The 22,787-nt window shown below is 43.0% G+C and overlaps 2 protein-coding genes across 3 annotated transcripts in view; one reads left to right on the top strand and one right to left on the bottom strand.

Moving 5' to 3' along the window:
* Positions 1-12,961, bottom strand: part of PITPNC1 (phosphatidylinositol transfer protein cytoplasmic 1) — a 71,548-nt gene extending 58,587 nt beyond the window's left edge. Inside the window, exon 1 of the mRNA XM_048965426.1 lies at positions 12,340-12,961. Within this exon, the coding sequence (XP_048821383.1) occupies positions 12,340-12,387 (48 nt within the window). The 5' untranslated portion in view covers positions 12,388-12,961. The remainder of the gene's footprint in view (positions 1-12,339) is intronic.
* Positions 12,962-14,996: 2,035 nt separating this feature from the next.
* Positions 14,997-22,656, top strand: PSMD12 (proteasome 26S subunit, non-ATPase 12). 2 transcript variants are annotated; one of them, XM_048965422.1, is made up of 11 exons: positions 14,998-15,245; positions 16,128-16,187; positions 16,411-16,539; positions 17,604-17,711; positions 18,595-18,699; positions 19,120-19,269; positions 19,416-19,550; positions 20,087-20,199; positions 20,564-20,738; positions 21,230-21,307; positions 22,385-22,656. In XM_048965422.1, exons 1-11 carry the CDS (start codon positions 15,138-15,140, stop codon positions 22,592-22,594), a joined length of 1,371 nt encoding a protein of 456 aa, XP_048821379.1. In that variant the 5' UTR covers positions 14,998-15,137; the 3' UTR covers positions 22,595-22,656. The 2 variants fall into 2 exon arrangements, with proteins under 2 accessions (XP_048821380.1, XP_048821379.1); XM_048965423.1 differs by lacking the exon at positions 22,385-22,656 and having other exon boundaries at positions 14,997-15,245; positions 21,175-21,278.
* The last annotated feature ends 131 nt before the right edge of the window (positions 22,657-22,787 follow it).

Genomic DNA, 22,787 nt, shown 5'->3' with positions numbered 1-22,787 from the left:
AGCAACAGTCACCACATAGTTCATGATTTCAGTGAATGAGCATTGAGAAGCCATCAGGCCCTCTCTAAAGATTACTGCTTAAACACTGAAGAAACATAGCTGCTGGGTACTCTAATTGGAACTGTCTCTCTGCACCAACAATTAATTCAAAACATTGTGTAGGCATTAAATTCAGATCCTATACTTTCACATGTAGGACAGGAGCTGTATTACGTAATTCGCTTTTCATTCACTACCATTAATTCAATGATTCAATGTACCGAACAGAAAACAGACAGTATGGGGGTGATTTGGACCGCAGGAGCAAATTATTTAGATACAAGAAAATTATTTAGTAAATAGCACAGTATGGGTGCATAAACACTGTGGGCTAAGCTCACTCTGCAGTGAAGTGCTGATAGCTGATGAGAGCACTAATTTGATTTTGGAAGCCTATTTCCCAAGGCCTCTCCCTAAATTTTCTAGAGGAAACTGATCGCCATGAGACAAGAAAGTCCCTTATCTCGATAAATTGTTGCTTAAATGATACAATGCAAAAATAAAATCAACAGACAAATAATTTCCAATCACTGGAGAGATGACACCGGTGAAGACCCAGAGGGATTTGTGCTGGGTTTCAAAGTACTCAGTGTGCTCGTTAGCAATGGCAGCATGCTCATCCACAACTTATTAAAATCCCCAATGAATAATATATAAAAAGAACAAGCAATAACTTGAACCCAACAAGCATGGAAAGCCACATTTTCGTAATTAACCTCCTACAACAAGGATTTAAAAGATGGAGTGGGAGGCATATTATAGAGAGTACAAAGTGGAAAATAGGAGAGAACAGAGCAGAGAGGATATGGAATTACTGTGATCACTTGCAGCCTCTCAACACTTAGAGAGAAACTGCCATTAGATGAAAAGCAGAGTGACAGTGTCTCTATGACCCCAGTGGCAATGGACACCCAGAACAACCAACTTAAGGCCTGCTACTACAAATCCACCACTGGGTCACCTCCACTGCATGAGTGATGGAAGAACTTGGGGATGAAAACAGACTTCACCACGGTCTTCTACAGAGAAAGGAATCAGTCAAACCCATTTGCTACTGGTTAGCCAGTATTGTGCTGTTCCTGCTTAAGAAAACATCTGAATGTATGACTTGGAACACAAGACTTAACACAGAAATTAGAGAAACATCCCAGAAGACTTACAGGGAGGAACAGCACCCATGCATGTTACCAGCATTACCCTATAGCCCTATCAAAACCCACAGGACTCAGCCAGCCTTTAGTGGATACAAAATTTAACAGAGTAAGGACAGAAGTCCGACCGCTGCTTCTAAAAAAGGCCACAGAAACCTCAACAGGAGACAGCAGGGCAGTGCTCACAGGAACCTGCTCTGCACTTCACAGCTCTCACAGTCACACCTATTAGATATCTTGCATGTGGTTTCATTAAAATGTATTTTTTTTAAATGCTTTCCATAATAACCATCTGATCTTGGCTGAAGTGTTCTGGAGTAACACCCTAAAGCACACAACATCTGCAGCAAATAGAGTGAAACAATGCTGCTGTTTTGAATTATTTTTCATACTCTGGATTACTTTTGACAGAAAAAACCTACAGTCACTTCAGCTTTCATACATTTTCAGCAGAATTCAAGGTGCTGCCCTTGTGTTTCTATCCTTTTACTCCAAACTGTTCTCAGTGCCCGAAGTCCTGATGAGATTTGCTTTCTGATCTCCTCCCACAGAACCTCATCACACACGGCAGGGTAAGGCTCTCACTGACAGCTCCCAAGTTTTCCAACAGCTGCCGTCCTCATAGAGACAAACAGTTGATAAACAAAATAGAATGATACGGTTTTAAATCATCATGAAAGATCGATTATCTGATTTACATTAAGTCATACAGCTCAAACATTTCATTCCTGTGATGCTATCTAAGAACACACAGATCACAGTTGATTTATTACCTCAGCTCCAAAATACCCAGCTGAAAATAGGCAGGTACACATTCACACCAATTACATTTTTGGGCAGTACTGAAATTAACAATTCTATGCTTAATTTGATAGAAGTACCATAATATTTGTAGCCACAAAATAGAGCTACATGGAATGACAAATGCTTTAAGTTTGGTCATGAAAGCACGAACAAAGCACAAGGCTTCTGACCCCCTCAACTTCTACCTTCCATGGCTGTGACTGAGGAGAAGCAATCTATGATGGACAAGAAGAACTAGAGCATCAAAGCCAACCCAACGTAGTAGAAATGATTAGAATAGCCTCAAAGGCTCTTATCAGGAAAGTATTTTAAAATGTGACAGCAAAAGTTAGCTAATTATCTTCTCCCTAATGAAATTTTGAAGTACATTATTATATAAGTATTATAAAATAAGGGCTGAACTATGGTCTGTGCATATATATTGAACTTCCACACATCACAAGTGCATTAGCAAACAGATACACCACGTCAAAATACATCCTGGGATGTGGTCTTTAAGAAAGCCAGGATTTGACCAAGTTGAGTCATTGAGGTAAAACTACAAAACAACAGAAGTATGGGTGAGGACAAACAATGACAAGAGGAGGCTGGGAGGGAATCCCATGCACAGAAAGAAAAATATCAAAAGAGGAGTCTGTTCTGAGAAGTTGTGAAATACCTCCAGTGATAAAAAAAACTGCTCCATAGAAATGCACAGCTTAAATTTCAGGAAACATCTTTCACCTGCAGACCAATCTGCACACAGGATATGTATTTTGGGGTCTGAAATGGGCAAGGAAAAAGGATTTGTTGGGGGACTTAACCCTGTGCAGATGCAAAACTGAATGAGAATCTCCCCAAGCAGACTTGCTCTGATCAGGTTCTAGTTTGATGTAACTAACATCAAGGTGCCGAGGTTTTGACTGCTTTAGAACACATCTTTACAAACAGTGACTGAGAATCCAAGGAAATGCAGGAAAAGAAAAAAAAAGCATCAAGGCCCTCTTGTGCCTCAGCTCTCATGTTTATAGTTTTAGGATACTGAAGTTTATTGTGAGCTAAACCATTCATTTTTTATTCTATGCAAAGCACCTCATATAATCGTATCCTTCAGCTCCTTAGGTAAAAGACTCCTATTACTTTGCTGATTTGATGGAGAAGCCATTCTTACAGCTTTTGCTTGTGAGAGGGAGAATCGCTTTGCCTTTGCAGGATGTGCGTTACCAGCGCCAGGAAGGTGGGTGTAAGCTTACATCAAACTAAGCCATGTTATATTAAGACAGGGTGGACCTCAAAACAGAACTATGATTTGTTATGGTTGACAACTGAAGGAAAATAAGGAATGGGATAAGGTCAGAAAGCTGATATGAGGAAATCAGATGGAACCAGCAGCCACTTTTCCTCAAGCGTTCTTAAGGAACTCAAGCTTTATTCAGACTGCAGTCCCCAGAAGAAGGTTAAGACGCTCTGATGTGGAGGGTGGCTGTATTTGCTTTCCATGCCCATAGGGACATTCGTTTTCTGGAGTCTGAAGCAGAGGGCAACCACCGATTGCCACCGGCATTGCTCTGATTGCTGCAGTGCAAACCATTGATGTTTACTCCAGTTCTGAGCCCCAAAAACAAACTGACATGCCTGAAAACATTTTGGTGAAGAGGCAGGATTAGAGGTATCCACATTTAAACTGTATTATGCTTGATGCACGATTAAATAAACACATAGCCACCTGTTACACTTATTTCTGTGGGAGTATCTATTTTCAATTACAGCATTTACTATCCACCCTCAAGAATGGCAAGTAACACCATGGCAACATAAACACAGTCATGGCTGCTTGAGAAACCTAAATTATAAATAGCTTATAAATAGCAATGTATAGCCTGTGCAGCCCTAGAAATAAACTAACTAATCCATGGGCATTTGTTCCTATGACATAACATTTCCACTAAAATGTCTGCCTCATCTCAAGCCCACTCAGGATTGATTTAGAAGTTCAGCATCACTTGACTGAGTTCACGTTTAGCCAAAAGAAAAAAAAAAAGATAGCAGAGAATAGAGAAAATAAGCTATAGCAAAACTGCGGGGGGGGAGGGAACAAAAAACCAACAATGGCCTTTATTCCAGTTCCACTGAAGTTAATGGAAAAAACTTTATATCCCAAATGTATAAGAACCTCCTTAATAAGAAAACATGTTTTTATATTGAATCATCCATGAAAAAAACCCAGGGGCTTACATGAGAAGCAAATAGCTTACAAACGCACATAAACTGAGCAACCCTCTGATGTATGTGAGAGATTCCTGAACTCCATACTCTCTTCAGCTTCTGCCTAGGTACAAAGATCCATGGAAACTGACACAGCAATGAGATTCAAGCCCGGGCTTCGGACTCAGGGGGGAGCTGAACTACCAATTGTTTCGTTGTGCTGTACGGCTCCTTGTGCTCTGCAGCAGGCAGTAGTGGGGAGCAGCACTCGCTGCCAGCTGGCCGGCCGCCGCATGGCCTTGGCTGGGCTTCCACATTTGGAGTGTGACCGAGGACACAGAAATGGGAGAAAGAAAAGAATCGGAGTTTGTGCAAAGTTAGGATGAGAACTGGGAGATTACTGCTCAGTTTTGCAGCGTGGGGACATCAATAACTGTATACTCCATCAGCTAAGCCCAGAGATATTATCACTGGATTTACACAAATCCAGGGCCTCAGTCTGCCTGTATGAAATGCCCCTTAGGTAGGCAAGAGTCCTAATGAATTAGAGATGTCTGTTTGAGTTCCTCCTTGTTGAAATTCACAGATCTGAGAAATTTACAAGTTTTCTTTTGATTTACAGCTGTTACTTCAAGTCTGCTTTCAATCACTCTGATAGAAACCCACAATAAACCCATTGCAGCCAGCGGAATTCAGATTTACACCATGCAACTGAAATGGAATTTGAATTCCCAACATTTCTATTCTAAAAACGTGCTGTGTGTTTTGTCATACATACTTGGTGAGATATCGGCCTCTCTGACATCAGCGAGGGATCTCTCAGTGGTATCATGAGCTCTGAATTCCACTGAATGATTTTCCTTTCACACAGAGAAGCAAAACAAAAGCTCATCCCCTGAACTGTGAACTGAAGAAGTTTTAGATCAGGTCTATATGATAAAAGAAGCAGCCTGGTTACTTGAGACTGATTATGCACACATTTCATGCCCTTCAGTTGGCTTATGTCAAGTCACAGTACAATTACTTTATTGAATAAATTATCATTTAAATGTCAGCATACTTGCACTTTTAAAAGCAACCTGACAGAATCAGATAAATGGCTGCACTAATTTGCCAAGTATCTTTCAGGTGGTCAGATGATACCTCCTAGGACCAGTATACACACAACAGGCCTTGCAAAGTGAGACTACTTCCAAAACCCTGCTACGTAATAACAAGAAAAATAGCTGCTCGGCTTAACAACAAAATTATTACTGCCTTTGCCTTTCTGATAACTATGAGGTTTTTGGCTCACAGCATATACTGGTAGCCTATCAAGAAGCCTAGCAATACCAGCACTAAAGGTTATCCTTGTATTCTAAATAACTTTTAGATAAACTGAGAGAAGAAACTAAAAATGCACCTAACAATTAATCGTGTTTCTGCCTGTCATCAGCAAACAATTGTTAATCAAGCAATTCAGCAGCACTGTGTTATACTGGAGTGCCATTATCACATAATTATTTTGTTATGAATTGTAATAATATTTTTACTGAAGACAAAAAGTTAAACAGCCATTAATTGGGCAGCACAGTCAACCTAATATGACATTTAATCTGATGAAACGGAAAATAAAGCACACAGCATGCTCACAGAAAACAATTCCCACAGAGCCCAACTATTCCTAAATCACTTAGGCACAACTAATATTAGAACAGATGTGCTGCTGAGGAGCTCCTAAACAGCAACCACGAATTCTCTGCAGAGCTTAAGTTTTTTTATTTTTTGTTTTTTTTAAACAAACCCAATCTGCAAATATTTCCGCATGTGAACTCAGGACACGACCGCTTCTGCTTTAAATTAAACACGCGCACAAACATACGCAAACGTTCAGCAGCGCACGCACAGTAAAACCAGCATCAGAGCCATGAAAATGCAACACTAATAGAATGCAAAACTGCTTTGGCATTTTCTGACCGCAAACAGGAATAATAAAAAAAAGGAAGATTGAGAATTTTTTCCAAGAAAAGCCATTAAGATGTCACTCCTCCATTTCAGCACTCCACATTACAAAAACAAAAATAGTATTTTAATACATATCCAAGGACTCAAAATTGGCTGCTCACCTATAACCAAAATTGGGAATAAAGATGAACTGAGAAGGAGATAAACAAGACAAAGATCAGATTACCTCCAGCTTATTCATCAGATGATTCAACTTGAAATATAAATCGCCTTTTCCTCACTGCTATTGGAATCTGGTCAGCAATCCTGTGGCACCTTTCTGTGCCTCCCAGACATACACAGATATTGGCAGTTTCAGGTAAATAAACACACAGTGTCCCTATGCAATGTTCTTAGGACTTCATGTCCAAGCAGTGCAAAACGCCAATTTGCTTCACTTTGGGATCGAGGCATTGAGTGTTACAAAAGACACTGCTGGTCGTCACTGACATCGTATGAGCCAAAGAAGACAAGGATGAAATACGTGGAAAAATATTTTTAAAATAATAATTGTAGACGATAAAGAAGTTTTCTGTGTTACCAAGAATGTTTACCACACCCACAGTTACTGAGTACATCTGCATGGTTCACATGTGCACCTAACTCCAACCATACGGCACTTAATGGCTGCTCATGCGTTACACAGTGAGGATGGAAAGCCTGCCTGCATTGCAGCACGCACACGAACTCAGTTCTGTGAGCACAGCCCAGGGAATGTACTTGTCTGTAAGTCTCAAAGAAGAACACTGTGAATGAATCATCCTTATATGCTATGGGTTTTTCACTACTTGACTAGGCAGCCTTTTGCTCAGAACACAGTCGCTAACAAACTTAAACCACAAAATCAAACTGAATGCTCACGGAGGAAGACAGTTTTTAACCTTTCTTAGTTATTACAGAATTTCCTCTCTTCCTGTAACCTGAAGGGCTATATATACCTTAAAGGATATAAATCACCTGGCACATTTAACACAAGCAGTGCAATGCTATAACAGGACTATAACAGCAATAGGGTGGCAAAGTCTTTGGCTACAGCAAACAAGAACAAACCCAAATGCAGCAGCCATAGATACAGAAATGAAGGAAAAGAGCTGCTTACCTTTAAAAGGCCTCAGGCATACACAGACCTCCAGAAAGAGATGCCCTCACCTCCACTGCTAACTGGGAAGGGGTGGATCCTGACCTTTCTGGTCACATAGGTTCAATGCATGCACCTGAGCTCCTCTGGGTTGGCCCTGTCTTCCCACCAGGTGCTCCATCACTGCCTCAGACCCCAACTCAGCATTTCCACTAGCAGCGGTCAGTCAAAAAACAGGTGAAAACACATATAAATCTGATTTCTAAACTTATAATTAGACACACGAGAAAGAAGAACAGACTGGACTCCAGGAAAATGCACTTGGCATACCAGAGTACATAACATCAAGGTGTCAGTGTGTTCATTATTAGGCACATAAATGATAGGGGCCTGAATTTCCAAAGTGCTGATCCTTCAGAATTCACATCCACTTTTACAAGAACTTCATGCTCTCAGTAGCTTGAAGTTCATCCCAGAAAATAAATAATAAAAATGCCAACAAAGCACTGCATTGTAAAAGGCATTACTGACATTTTGTGCCCTTCTCTCTGTTCCGTAGTTTCCAAATCTACTTTATGGTTCAAAGATAAACACTTCATGGGAGTTCTTGACAGCATCAGAATACATCCACACATCCATATAGTGCTTTAGCTAGAAACTGGCCTAGAGCACCATCAAGCTGCATTGTCTTTTAAGAGAAATGCAAAACGTGCCCCTATATTTTGCCACCACGTCAAATGTGCAGTATTATTTGCTGTATGTATATGCCCCTTGGAGAAGTGTTGACAAGAAGAGACAAGAGAGCAGCAGAGATGAAGAGAGATGCATGACAGAGTTTGGAGTTCCTCAGGTAATACCTAATCCCCTGCACTGAAAGATTTTTTTAATGATTTACACCAAAACTAAGAACAAAGGTTTTCTTGTTTCCCTCAAAGAAATGTATTGCAATGTGCAAATGAGAGTGGAGAAGAAAATCAGTTATTTTCGGTCTCCTGATTTGCAGTGTAGGTCTGTCAGCTGCCCTCACTGCTGTGTAGGTGGCCATGGCTGCAATGGGAAGGTCAGGCTAAGGCAAGGCATTCACTTCCTTCCCACACTAAAATACAGTTCTCACTGCCAACTCTTCATTCTTATGACTGTCCTGTGTCAAAAGAGAGTGAAAAAGCCTTACTTAGTACTAGAAGTGCTGATGCTTTCACTCACTTATTTTATCCGCAGTGTTGCTGCAAAGATTCCTCGCAGCCCCTGAGCTTTGGGTCAATGTAAGGGCACAGAGCAGCCAAGGTCCAGTGACGCCAGGAGCGTGCACAAAAGACCAGATCAGCTGTTTGTGGGGAGTTGTACACAGGGATTTCTTTTGAAGGGTCCATAATGGAGTAAAGACCTTTTTGAGATCAGTGATTGAGTCTGTCCCTCTGACAAACGCAGCAGAGCCTCCACACCATTAACTGCAGAAAGAAGGTAAAAATTCTCACGTTCCTGTAAGGCACTTCCAAAAAGAATGACCAAGTACAGAAAGAAGGGGCACTTCTCATAGCGCTGTAACTAACTTTTAAAGGGATCAGTGTAAGAGTATAGCTATCTTATAGCTGCCTCCAGTTCAGACTCAAGTGAAATCACACAACAAGCCTTCATTTCTGCTGGACAGCATCAGCTCAAAACTGCCACACTAAGTATTTCTGCAGAGGCCATGTTCCTGACACGGCCCGATTTGTTTGATTTACAGGTCATTAAAAGCAAACTCAACAGCTGAATTTCACCTCCTGCTTGCCCCTAGTGCTCTTGCTTACAAACAACATCACTTTTTCAGATGTTGCACACATCTACGTTTTGGTGAAAATATGTTCTTTGGTTGTAGCTGGAAAGAAAATGCTCAGACGACCTCATGTGTCTGTATTAACTGCAGAGTGAGTATCAGTAGCTTAGAGCAATGTGTCATACACTTCACACCCCACTGAGGGTTTCTCCGGTACACAGACAGATGGGTTTGTCCACCTGCAGCTCTCAGCATAAAACACTTCAAATGCTTTCATTGAGCTCAGGCATAAAACATGCTTTAACAAGTTCTTTGTACACAAAACAGCCGACCATGAAATCTTTCAAAGGAGAAGTGCACACAACATTCAAAGAACACAAATACTGCTTACAAGCACATTGCTGAAATAATTTTATGTAAACAATCCACAATGGGAGAATTTATAATGCTCAGAATTCTGAAGTGAGCTAAAAGCTGGGTGCTTCTGGTAAAAAAGGGAATCACAGCACCCCTCAGGCCATCATTTCTAAGTAAGTGCTAAAAGGATCTTCGGTGTAAATCACAATCTCCATTGAAGAACGCTTTGCAGGTCTCTGCTTGTTTGCACTCCGGCAGCACAGCTGCTCCTGCGCAGCTCACTCAGGCAGCACTGCCCACAGAACTCACTGAGCTTGTGTTTACAGCATCGAATGGGCACAGTTCCACCAACTTCAGCAGAGATAATCTTGCTTGAGATAAAGAACAAAGGAAAGAAATTCTGTTTTTGTTTGTTTGGTTTTCATTTGTTTAGATACTACCTACACATACATAGATCAGAACAAACCCATCCCACTTTCAAGTAAAGAAAAAGATGATTACTGTAATTTACATGCAGCTTTAAAACGTATGTGACCCAGCATCACATCTTTATTAGCATTTTACAGCACTAACAACTCCACTTTCAACATGATCCAGCAGAAATGTCTTTCCACCTACTCCCCCTAAAAAATATCACTTTCCACATAAATCAACTTCACCAACTTCACCACGCTTCACCTCTTCCAAAGTGGAAGCTCACAAATGTGCTCACCTGGCAGATTTCACATAAAGGCACCTCTATGGCACAAAACCTTATGATCCTTCCTATGAGGAATTACACAATTCTGATTTGCAGAGAAAGAGTTGGACAACTTTTAAGCATCTTTGCTACTCTGGATGACTCGGTGCTCCTTTCATTTGCTGCAGAACATGTTTTCAACAGATGATGCTTAATAAAGCCAACACAATGCACCCTCTTATGATATTCTCTTATATTATGTAACTATTTATAAGAATGAACTAATAAACGAAAATGCAAGAGAAATAACCAAGAAGCAAGCTTATTCATTAATTGCAGCTGGCCTGAAGTTTGGCAACACATCCCAAGCAATTACTGCAACAGATTTAACTTGCTTTATGTATTGCTGAAAAGAAATGGCTTTTTGTAATTTGTAAGGTCTCAGTTTTAACAAAAGGAGTGAATTTGCATACATGCAATCCAGTAGCAACACAAATGAAGTACGAAGTGACCAATTGGCAATGTTGTTGGCTTATTCGACCAACAGCCATGTTCTGACCTAACATGCATAGTTCTTCCAGTAGTTGTCATTTTGCTTGGAAGTTCACGATACTTCCTTTCACAACATTATTTCAAGGCTAAGCTGGGAGCTTACAACAGTATATAGGTAACAGCCCTTAAAAACCTGTCAATAAAAGTTCCCTTTAATGGATGAGCCTCAGAATTGAATAGGAACCACAGCATAGTGCCACAGCATCTCAGTAATTGCGCCTTTCGGTTCTCCTCACGGCTGCCTAATGCATCTCCTACACAGACCCAAAGAAACACATCGTTGGTGCTTCCTGTAGAACTGAAGGCAAAATACAATGCCACCTTCAGAGACTGTAGGAGGCATCACAGAGATGAGCACTATGAGAAATACAGTGCAAGACTTCTTTTGTAAGCAAACAATACAAAAAAAAAGTTATGAAAGTTTCAAAGTTTTGTCATGGATTGTTTGTATAATTAATAATGAAGTTCTTGCCATGTATCAGACACACCCTAGGTCCATTGTGAAGCCACCTCAACTGCAGTTCCTGGATCAAGAACCTGGAAGATTCCAGGTCGAACAAACTAGAAGCTGTACCTTTGCTAACTGAGAACATTCTTTAGAGCAGAAGGCTTCCAGCACCTCCTGTCCCACCACACATCAGCCATTCCTGCACAGGGAACGTTTTGAACTTTTCTCTACCCAGAAAGCTTGTTTATTAAAACTTAGATCTGCTTAACATGAATTAGATCTGCTTCCTTCTGATGACATTATGAGATGATGTTCACAAGCGCAGTAGTCTGAATTGGCTCAGATAAAATGTGGTCTACTTTAGATAATACAATAACCAAATAAAGTTGTGTATTGAAAAGCTACCATACAACAGCACAACGCGTTGTATAACTCCGTCGAAAAATCACCAGAAACAAAAGCGATGCCTACCGACGTACCCCCAGGCACGCGGCGGCTCGGAGTCCCGCTCCCAGCACGAGGCACGAGCGGCCCGAAGGCAACACGCGGCGGCTTCAAGGCGCAACAACACCAACCGCACAGCAGCGCAGGCCACAGCCCGCGGCACCTGCGGGCAGAGCGCCCCCTGGCGGCCAAACAGCTCCGGGCGCGCCGACGGCTGCCCCCGCCGCTGCCTCGCCGCGCTCGGCTGCGGACACCGGCACTGCTGCGCCTCCGGGCGTGCGCGCAAGAACGTACAGTGCGCGTGCTGTACCTGTACTGCTATCGCACCTAGAGCTGTAAGCACGTAGAGTGCGGGGCGTCAGCAGATAAATAAAGCGTAGCGTTCCGAACGTGAATTCAGAACACGGAGAAAAAGCAGTCTGTGACTTCCAACCGTTTCGTTACATGACAAAAAAAAACAAAAACAAAAACAAAAACAAAGTTTTGCCAATAAATTACCGCCTGCGTACCCCACCTGTGCTAGTTCTATCTACAAGGTTATTTTGAGCAAAGGTGAGAATATGTTTATAATGCGGGCTTCGGGTAAACCTCCCCCGGGTTCGGGATCCGACCGCACAGCTCTCGAAGCGCGCACCGAATTCCTCTCCCACTCGTCCGGTTGCAGGAGCCCCGAGCTGACCGTCGGCCTTCTCAAACTCTCCGGTCACCTCCGCTCCCGCAGGACGCCTCTATCCTGCACGGCAGACATGCTTCTCCGGGCAGCCACGAGCCCAAGTTTGTTACACGAAGGACAAACGCCCGCAGCGAAGCCGACCCCAACTTCCTCGGCAGAAAAGAGCCCGGGAGCAGCCGAGCGCAGCTTACCTCCTCCACGGTGAGCGGCATGCAGATCCGGTACTCCTTCATCAGCATATTCCCGTGCGTCGGTGCGGAGCGGCCAGCCGAGAAGCGCTCGATGCCGCGCAGTGCTCGCGCCCGCAGCCGCGCGCGGGGCAGCGGATCGCCTTCGTGCCTTCGTGCCCTCGCGTCTCCGTGCGCGTTCGGCGCTGAGTCCGCCGCGCAGCCCCGCGAGCAGCCGGGCGGGCGGAGAACGGCAGCACAACCGCTCCTTTCTTCCCGTTCTTCCTCCTTCAGCCCGCGATCATGTGAATTTCGCACACGCACGGACCTCTACAAAGAAGTCTCGAAGCCGAAGCGCCGTCGCACGCTCAAAGACATCCGTCGGAAGCGCACGAAAGCGGCGGCCTCTCGCTGCTGTGTCAAGACATGCCCGGGGCGGCGAAAAGACCGAGCGAGCCGGAACGCGGCTGTCGCCCCGCCGGCAGGAGAGCCGCGACGCCGATTTCCGAGACAAAGGCTTTTTCTGCCGCTTCCTCCCCCGGCTGCCGAGCGCGGCTCCCGCCTCCTCCCCGACCGCCGCTGCTCCCGCTGGGCTCGGGGCAGCGCTCGGCGGCCGCGGGGCCCCGCGGTGCGGCTGGGGGCGGGCGGGCTGCGGCCGGCCTGGATGGAGCCGCGGAGCGGCGGCCCCGGCGGGGGCGCGGCTGACATCACGGCGCGGCAGGAAGGAGGGCGGGCGGCGGCCGCCGCCAATGGGGCGGATTTAAGCGTCCCGGCACGGGGAGCCGCGGGTTGGGGGAGGGGGCTCCGGGACGGGGGCACCGCGGGCTGTAGGAGCTGTGCCGGCCGCACCCCCACCCCGCTGGGACGCGCTTTGCCGGCCGCACGACAAGGCGAGGCGGCGCTCTGCGAGGGCGCAGCCGGGGCTGCCCGCACGGCTCCGTTACAACAGCAGCGCGCAGTGTGTGCAGGGGAGATACCCGCACAGGATGTGAAGGCCTCACCCATTTCCCTTCTGGTCAGCCCGTCGCTATCAGCCTGCCGAGTTGGCTGCACAAATAAAACTGTTTTTTTCTTTTGTTTTGCTTTTTTTTTTTGTCTCAGTTATTTACTTTCAAATGCCGCATGCAAAGTTCAGTGACAAAGTGTCTCCTTCCCAATTGAACAACAAAGCCAGGACCGCTGGGGGAGGCCTTTTCTTTCTTCTTCCTGATAGCTAAACCTTTTTTTTTTCTAGTGTTTTTTTTCTTGTTGTTTCAGATAAATTGTTATTAATTTCCACCTCACTCTACACAGGCAGCTAACTCTGAAGCCATCTAAGAAAGCCAAGTGCTTATGTAACTGTGAATAAATCATGGCATGTGTACATTGCTGCTTCTATCAAGTGAATGGCCATAAAACACAGCTTGCAAGGAAGCCCTGTGACTGCAGCGTGAAATATAAAGCGCTGCACAGTGGCAGAAGACACACCTGCACTTTCATCTAATTTATTTGCAAAGATACGAGTGATCAAATGCCATATTGGGGGCAGTTGGACATGAATTGAGGTCTACTATGAAACGCGTTTCATAACAAGAGCAGAACCCCTCAGGTTTTCATTGGCTCTGAACGTAGATCTCAAGGCGATGTATATCATCTGAAGCGCAGGCAGGATGCAGTGCCATCTCCTGGAGCTAACGATGTAATTTTTTTGCTCTGTTCCATTAACGGCACATATTTCACACACCCTGACTTCCCGGTGGAACACAAAGAAATAGAAAATCCAGGAGCTCTGCTAACAGCCTGGGCTTTCCAAACGAGGCTTGAACAACGTGGTTTATGTCTTCTGCTTCAAATTTGACAACAGCCATTTGTAAACTCCAGCTCGTAGTCACGATCCATAAGGTTGGTAGCACATACTAATGAAACTTTCATGCAAAATAGCCCAAACGAGGCAGTACCTGTAGTATCACCTATAGAGGACAGAGATCCAAATTCAGATCTACTTACTGCAATTATAAGTGATTTATTAGTTAAATGAACTGGGGAAAAAGAATCATCTGGTCTCCTGCTGAAAAAACGCTGTAAAAACTGAACTTTGCACGGGGCCTTGAAGCTACTTCATCGCTAAGTCAAATGGAAACCAAACGCACCTCCCGTGCGTGCTGCACTGCCCCACACGTTCTGCCACAGCTCCTCCCTGCGCTGTCTGTGCACGCTTGTGGAGGGAGAAGCGGCGATTCCGCCAACAACCTTTGGAACGTGGGATTTTTTCTCAGAAGGACGTTTATCAGATGCCTTTTAGGGGACATCCTCTGTGGGTGTTGCAGTGGAAGCTGTGCCATGAGGGCTGCCCGCAGCTCCGCCCGCACCACACAGCAGTGCTACGCCCGGGGCTGCGCTACGCCACGTTCACGCTGGCTGCGTTTGCCTCAGAATGCGGAGAAATGGCGTAAAATCGCGGTGGTACTGACTTCACTCCCCTTCCCCCCCTCACTCACACACACATCTCCCTCACACTACGGACACGTGAGATGTGAGCATCACCACAGCGTGGGAACATCTCAGCCAGCAGCCCGAGGGGCGCTGAGGCACTTGGCGGGCAGCAAACCGCCACACCGAGTGGCGGGAAATCCCGCTCCACCGACCGCCCGCTGGCCCTGCACGGACCGCCTCACAGAGGCGCCCCCCTCACGTCCCGCCTCGCCCCGCTCAGAGGTGCCCTCGGCAGCGCCTGCTTGCTGCAGTGCGGGCCCTTCCGCCGGGTTGTCCCGGTTGCGCCTGCGCGCCGCGCTCTTCCGGTGTGTGTGTGTGTTCGCGGGGGTACGCGGAGCGGAGCCGGGACCATGGCGGACGGCGGCGCGGAGCGGGCCGATGGCCGCATCGTGAAAATGGAGGTGGATTATAGCGCGACGGTGGACCAGCGGCTGCCCGAGTGCGAGAGGCTGGCGCAGGTGCGGCGGGGGGAAAGGCGGGCGGTGCGGATGGGCTGAGTCATGGCACCGTGCGGGCTGGGCCCGGGTTGAGCGAGGCGAGAGCGGAGGCCGGGCTGCGGGCCGAGGGGGGCCGAGCGGGCGGCTGCGGGGTGCGGGACGGGGCGGAGGTGGCCGCTCCTTACAGGAGCGCTGCGCGTCAGGCGCCTCCGTGCTGTTGTCCCGAGTCAGGATGGCGGGCGGCGCGCGGCAGCCGCGCGGTTCAGCTGTGTGCGACCCGAAAAGCAGCGGAGCCGTGGCCGCGAGCGGGGCTATGCTGAGTAACGGCTGTGCACGGCCGCTCGGTGCGGGTACGGTGCAGCTGAGCGTTATCTACGGGCCTTGTTTTGAGGTTTCTCTGTGCACCTTGTTTTGCAGTGTAGAGGCTCTCAAACCCCACAGCAATGGGACTGGGTTTGCTGTCCTGTTTCAGCAGAATGGCATCTGGTTCCTATGCACTGGCGGTGCTTTGCTTGATCAGCAGGTCTGGTCAGAGACGTTCCGGGCTGTATGGTGTATTGTAGGATTTTGAAGGCAGTAGCTTTCAGATAAGAAGGCTGTGTGCTCTGCTGCCTTCAGACTGCTACTAGCACAGACGTTTTATCCCATGGGTGCAGCTCTGTGTAAGTATGGGCATCGTTGCCATGTTTCTTTCCCACATAATATTCATTGGCAGTAAGAGCACATCCTTCAGACCAATGTATATACTTTGGAAGAATTTCAGTGCAATAGGTATGTTTTAGAACCAGCTTTCTTTTTCTCTCTTTTGTAGTTCATCTTCTTGTTTCTAAACATTTTGCAGTCCCAAAGCTTTTCCTTTTTACTGATTTTTTTTTTTTAAACTTTCTTTTCGTATCGCACTAGGAGGGGAGATTGCAAGAAGTAATTGAAAACCTTCTCTCCTTGGAGAAACAAACACGAACGGTAAGTGTGGTGTGCATCATTTAGTGCTGTGTTGGTCTACACCTCCCCCTTGCCCCCTGTTCTATTGTATTAAAGTTAAAGGGAATTGTAGCATCAGTCTTTTGTCGTTCTTATCAGTGAGATGAGATACAGTGGATTTTTTTCCTCTTTATATCATAGCAATGCAAGTGACAGATCTGCAGGTTGTTTTTTCCATCACTAATACACTGCTTGTCTGTTACAGGCTTCTGACATGGTTTCCACATCGCGTATCTTAGTGGCAATAGTGAAGATGTGTTATGAAGCTAAAGACTGGGATGCTCTCAATGAAAATATTATTCTTCTGTCAAAGAGAAGAAGTCAGTTAAAACAGGTGAATTTATTCCTTTGAAACAAAAGGTGAAATTGTATTATTATATCTGATTCTACTCTATGAAGAGACTTCACAGACTTCTTGGCACTTGCATGAATACAGCGCGTTTAGCTTCTGCTGATGTTTTCTGGGAGGCATATGAAAGCCAATAATGGAACCAATGTCCAAAATTCATCTCTTTACTTTGTACCTGAGCTCCGTTCTTGGCAACACACCTGTGGCTATTTTGCTTTTGGTACATGCCAGTACTTTTACATGGTTGTTCAACTTTACAGTCCTCAGCAGTCTAAGCTGTAGACACAGTTTTAATTTTTCATGTTGTCATGAGGTATACATTAAACAGTTATTGGAATTTGCTGTGATGAAATAAGGACTAGACTTTACATGCTTGCTTTCAAAACTGTCATAATCTGGAATTCAGTTCTGTCAGAGAAATCAGCTATCAAGATTGCTGAGAATGCTTGCATTTAAGAAGGTACAAAGTGTGTTGTGCAGCGTGTTTTTTTTTTTTTTTTAACCTAATTAAAGTTAGCAAAAGGCAATTTTAATGGCATCATTGCTTTAGGAAAAGAAAAGGTTACCTACTTTCTAACATGCAGAAACATGATTTTGTGTGCAAGTGGATTACAGTTTATTTCTCTAACTTGCACAAGTTGTGGCTGAAGACGAAAGCAGCTGATTTTTCTCTCCAAGTAGTTTCTAGAAGTTTAATTCAGGTTTTTTGGAAGTAGGTATTTCAGCTGTAATTGTGGCACCTTTATCAGTGTTGTTACCAGAACGCATCCCAGTAATCTGTGCTTGCCACTGAAGGATGCCAGCCTGTTAGTGCTTAACTGCCAATCTGCAGAGATGGAAAGGATCAGTCCTAGTTCCTCCTCTTCCTTCCCTTCTTGAAAAATCTGTTGGTGTCCTACAGAGGAAAAACTGCACACCCTTAAGAGAAGATGTGTGATTAGATTCATCCTGCGTGCATGCTGAGTCTCTCTAGTTTAATATGAAATTATTTAGTATCTGAATGCATTTGAGAAACCTACGGTGATTTTTCTATTCTGTTATTGTACCAGGCAGTTGCTAAAATGGTCCAGCAGTGCTGCACTTACGTTGAAGACATCACAGACTTACCAGTGAAACTGCGCTTAATTGACACGTTGCGTACAGTTACAGAAGGAAAAGTAAGATTTTGTTTTAAGACTGAATATCTAAAAGGTAGAATAAAAATGCTTACCTTCTTTAAAAGCATAGCTTCTGAATGCCATTTTCCACCTTGTTCAAATGAGAGCAGAAGTATATTTCTAACTTCAAAATTTCTTTCTCAGAAAGACTACAAATATTTTCCAAATTTCATAATTAAATGACTTGCCAAAACACCAATCATATTTCCATTATGTATGTATTTGGGTGTGTTATTAATATAATAGCTTGTACATTTTAGACTTTGAAAGTGCCATTTTTCACTATTTAAAGTGTTGCATATTTGAATTCGTTGGAAATGGGCAGTTTAAATTATGTAGAAAGGTGGTGTGTGCAGCTGTGGTAATCAGAAACATTATGAGTCCATTATTTACATGTGATTCCTTTTGCTTATCCCCCCAAAAAAGGATCTATTCTGAATGAAAGCAGGTTTGTATTAATGTTATGGCTTTTGCCTGTTCAAAGTTAGTCTGAGCTGTTAGACAAGTATGTTTGCCTTATGGCTGGTTAGGAGTGTGTGCAATAATGCAAATAGGTGCATGTTAACTTCATATCTATTTCAGTATATTTGAGCAGGCAAACTGTCGAATACTTCATTTGCTATGCAGATTCTTTTATGTTTGTGTAGAGAATGGTAAAGGCATTTGTTTAGATTAATTTGGTCCAAATAGTTCAATTTTGCCCCCTACCCATTATATTTTATCAGCGTATTTTTGTAGATAGCATCAACAACAGTGTATGGATGTACGTGCAATTAATTAATTGCATAAAAACATGAAGGAGATGTCTTATAGGGCTGTGGTCTTGTAGCTTATGTCCTTTTCTAGAAAATTCCAGAAATCCCATTGCTATTTCTGATTTCAGATATACGTGGAAATCGAGCGCGCTCGCCTGACAAAGACACTCGCAACAATAAAAGAGCAGAACGGGGAAGTGAAAGAGGCTGCCTCTATTCTGCAGGAATTGCAGGTAACACGAGTTGTAGTCACAGTTACCTCAGTGATAGAATTAATGCTGAAACTTCATCATCTACATCTGCAGAAAATGCCTGCAATGAGATTAACTGTTACGAGTGAGATTGTAGCTCAGTTTTAAGTGCTCTCGTTGGTTCTGTTGTTAAATTTCAAAGAATATTTCCCTTCTGGAAAACAAATTTCAGTTTGCTTTGCTCAGTCGTACAGTGAGTTGCACATTAGTGATTGTTGTTTGTTGTTTTTTTTTGTGTGTGTGAAAGTAAGGGCTGTAATTCAAAATTAACCTTTTCACCATTTTCACTTGCTCTGGAACAGCTGGGTCTGTTTTTTGTTTTCCTTTGTGAATCACAGAATGCTTCTCTATTTTACGTGTCTGACCCTGACGCAGTGCTAAAAGGTTGCATTTTCCTTTTAGGTGGAAACTTACGGTTCAATGGAAAAGAAAGAACGCGTAGAATTTATCCTCGAGCAGATGAGGCTCTGTCTAGCTGTAAAAGACTACATTCGGACTCAAATTATCAGCAAAAAAATTAATACAAAATTTTTTCAAGAAGAAAACACAGAGGTAAGTTATTTGAGGATTTTTTCCTCCTTATTTTGATCTGTCATGCTTTCTTTGAGGTCCACGTGTATTTAAATCTTCTGTTTTCTGGGATGGATTTGGATTTCATTTACATGGCTAATAGAACTGTTGTAATTCCACTGTTTCAGAAACTAAAATTGAAATACTACAACCTAATGATCCAGCTGGATCAACACGAAGGCTCCTACCTCTCCATTTGTAAGCACTACAGAGCCATTTATGATACTCCATGTATTCAAGCTGAGAGTGAAAAGTGGCAACAGGTAAAAACAACAACAAAAAGAAGCAGACACAGCAAACAAAATGTCTGTATTTTCACATGGCAAATACCTGTTCACCCATGTCATTACCAGACCAATTTACAGTAGATTAAGTTGCTCTTAAGTCTGTTCTTGTTACTTTTAAATACCAGATCATCTTAACAAATTGGGTAGTTGAGAATGGGTGTAATACAGTTGATTTCAAAAGAATATTTATACCCAATTTCTACCCTTTTATACCATATTTCTGCCCTTTCTACCTAATTTATACTCTTCTACTGTTGTATATGAAATGGGAATGTTTCACATTTAATTAAGAAAAAAAATCTTTGAAAATTTGGAATTTTAGTTCACCTGTATCAATTTCAATATATTGCTATGAAGGGAGGTGTGTTTCTGCAAGATAGCCTCAATTTCACTTTGACTTCTTAATATGTTTGGCATAATGTTTTTTTGTGTTAAATTCTAAGCTCTGCAGAATAGTTTTCAATGCTTCTGTTTAATTATGGAAAAAAAATAATCACTCTTTCTTATCGCAGGCACTGAAGAGCGTTGTTCTTTATGTTATTCTTTCACCTTATGACAATGAACAATCTGACTTGGTGCACAGAATTAGTAGTGACAAAAAGCTAGAAGAAATCCCGAAGTATAAGTAAGTGCTCTTTCTAATAAACAATTCTCAGGCCAAAGGCCTCTCTCTTACAGTGGCTGTGTAAGTGAAATCTGTTCATGCTGAGTCTGCTGCAAACATTTCAGCATTTATTGTATGAAAAATACTGCAAAACTTTCATGATTGTGTTAGAAGTTAAAATAAATATCTGTTTATAAGAGAAAACTCTTCATGAGAGATAGTTGCACTTTAATTGTCCCTGTAAAGTATTAGAGTTTATACTTATGAAGAACAGTGAATATTAATGGTAATGAAAACATTTTAAATGACTTATCTGATGTAATTAAGTATGAAATATGTCTTATTGATAAGGGATTGTTAATCACCCTTAGTAAATCTTTTGCAGAGACCTCCTAAAATTATTTACCACCATGGAGTTGATGCGATGGACTGCCCTAGTTGAAGAGTATGGGAAGGAATTGAGAGAAGGATCCCTTGACAGTCCTGCAACAGATGTTTTTGGCTGTACAGAGGAAGGTGAAAAGAGATGGAAAGATTTAAAGAACAGAGTTGTGGAACATGTAAGCATGGCTCATCCTTCACAAATTAGCTATGTATGCTATGTCTGACTTCTTGTTTGCCATACTTTCGTTACAGAGGTGTTTTTCATGTAGGAAAGCAGCAGATAAGTTGCATTTTCCGTTGTGTTCTGTTTTTCAATTGTTTATTTGTCCATATGTGCATAGAACAGATACACATTTGGCCAGAAAAAAGAGCATAGTGTGCTCAAATTCTAAGGTTTACATTTCAGTAGAGTAAAAACTTGTGTTGCTTTGCCTTAAATTAATAATTAGTTGATTTTGTTACTTTTAATAATTTGTCACACAGAGGCTATTAATTATACGTTTCACAAGCATGATAACTGTCCACAACTCATTTACATAATTTATGCTGGACTGCCATTAGAGCACTATAGCTCCTAATCTGCTTTTAACGTTGACTTTTATATTTTTGCAGCCTGCCTCAATTATATTTTGCACATAACCCTCTACTCTGAACACTTTTATTCCAGAATATTAGAATAATGGCTAAATATTATACCAGAATTACAATGAAGAGAATGGCACAGCTCCTGGATCTGTCCGTTGACGTAAGTGTTGCCTTTATGAAAGGAGAATAGAAATGTTTGTGTGTGTGTGTGTATTTGCTTGTGGCAAGAATATAAGTACTCAGCAGAGTAACATTCTTTTGATTTTATTTTATTTTTTAACCTTTTTTCTTAAGAAGCTCTGAAAACAGTGCTGTGGACCATCCCTGCTTTGTTTTACAGACTAAGCAGAAAGACCCAGCATTGTAGAAAAAAAATATTCCCGGATTTATGTGTGTGTGTTTATTGGTGTCCATGGATGGATGGATGCAAGCAGCAATAGATATTGTATGTCACTGTAATACTCTTCACATCTCATTCCACTGTACTACCAGTGCTCTTCAGCTTTTACCAGGAAGAACAAAGTGTGCTATAGTGATAGGAAGCATTAACTGAACTTCTGTTCTATGGGCTCTTTAGATGGGGAGCAGTGGAAAAGCCTGATGGAGTAATAGTATGTTAATCCATATATTTGCACTGTCCAGTGCCAGGACCTGAGTGTTTATTTCATGCCATTATGGAAATCAGGAAAGGTTTTTTGTTTTTTTTTAAATCCAGACAGAAGTGGTTGTCACAGTGCATGTGTCCACAAGGCAAAAGCTGATACTAAAAGTGGGTTTGTGCTCAAGGTCCTATTTCAGTGCTGGATCTCCTTATCCTGTATTTCACTGTGAAAAAGCTCTTGTCAATGAGTGAGGAAATCTGACTTGAAGATGGAGGGTTTCTCATTCTTAATTCACAGTGGTTTTCCTATGTCTTGCTTGTCAGAAATTGCAGTCTGATATCTGTGTAGCCAGGTGCTCTGAAAAGTAGAAGACTGTTGGTGTAGTATGTTAAACACTGAGTGTCACAGAAGATAATCAGATGTAGGTCAAATGAGAAAGAAAAAATTTTGAATAGATGGTGCTAGTAGCTTGCTATGCCAACATGGAATATCATAGTATTGTGCTGTTTTTAAACAGTGTTGTTCAAGCTGGATTTCTGCTAGGTTCCTTGTGCTTTAATGCTGTTTGGGTGGAATTCTGATGCTTTGAAGGTAAAAATGCTGTTTCCTTGACTTAGTGCTGTTTGTCTTTGCAGGAATCGGAGGAGTTCCTGTCTAACCTAGTAGTTAACAAGACCATCTTTGCTAAAGTAGACAGGCTGGCAGGAATTATCAATTTCCAGAGGCCTAAGGATCCAAACAATATACTGAATGACTGGTCTCACAAGCTGAACTCACTAATGGCCCTAGTTAACAAAACCACACATCTCATTGCCAAAGAGGAGATGATACATAACCTACAGTAAGGTGCCTCAATAATCTCAGTGCTTTTAAAGAAGGCATTAAATCTTCATAATAGAGACTATTATTACAGTGTGTATATGTTTTTTTTCTCCTTGTCAGGGCTTCCTGGTCTAAAATTTAGGACATAATTCTGAAATTCCTGTTGACAGTTGAGTTCCCTTGATTATTCATTCAGTTGTTAAACATTTTTGCTAC

The sequence above is a fragment of the Lagopus muta genome, chromosome 18 (assembly GCF_023343835.1).
Source record: "Lagopus muta isolate bLagMut1 chromosome 18, bLagMut1 primary, whole genome shotgun sequence".
In the NCBI taxonomy this organism is placed as follows: domain Eukaryota; kingdom Metazoa; phylum Chordata; class Aves; order Galliformes; family Phasianidae; genus Lagopus; species Lagopus muta.
This window is presented reverse-complemented; position numbering and strand designations above follow the sequence as displayed.

Excerpts from the sequence above, each read along its gene's own strand:
- PSMD12 (XM_048965422.1), top strand. The coding sequence starts at position 15,138 with ATGGCGGACGGCGGCGCGGAGCGGGCCGATGGCCGCATCGTGAAAATG. Across the intron at positions 16,540-17,603 it reads GAAGAAGTCAGTTAAAACAG|GCAGTTGCTAAAATGGTCCA; the intron begins GTGAATTTATTC and ends TTATTGTACCAG. Across the intron at positions 18,700-19,119 it reads CTATTCTGCAGGAATTGCAG|GTGGAAACTTACGGTTCAAT; the intron begins GTAACACGAGTT and ends TTTTCCTTTTAG.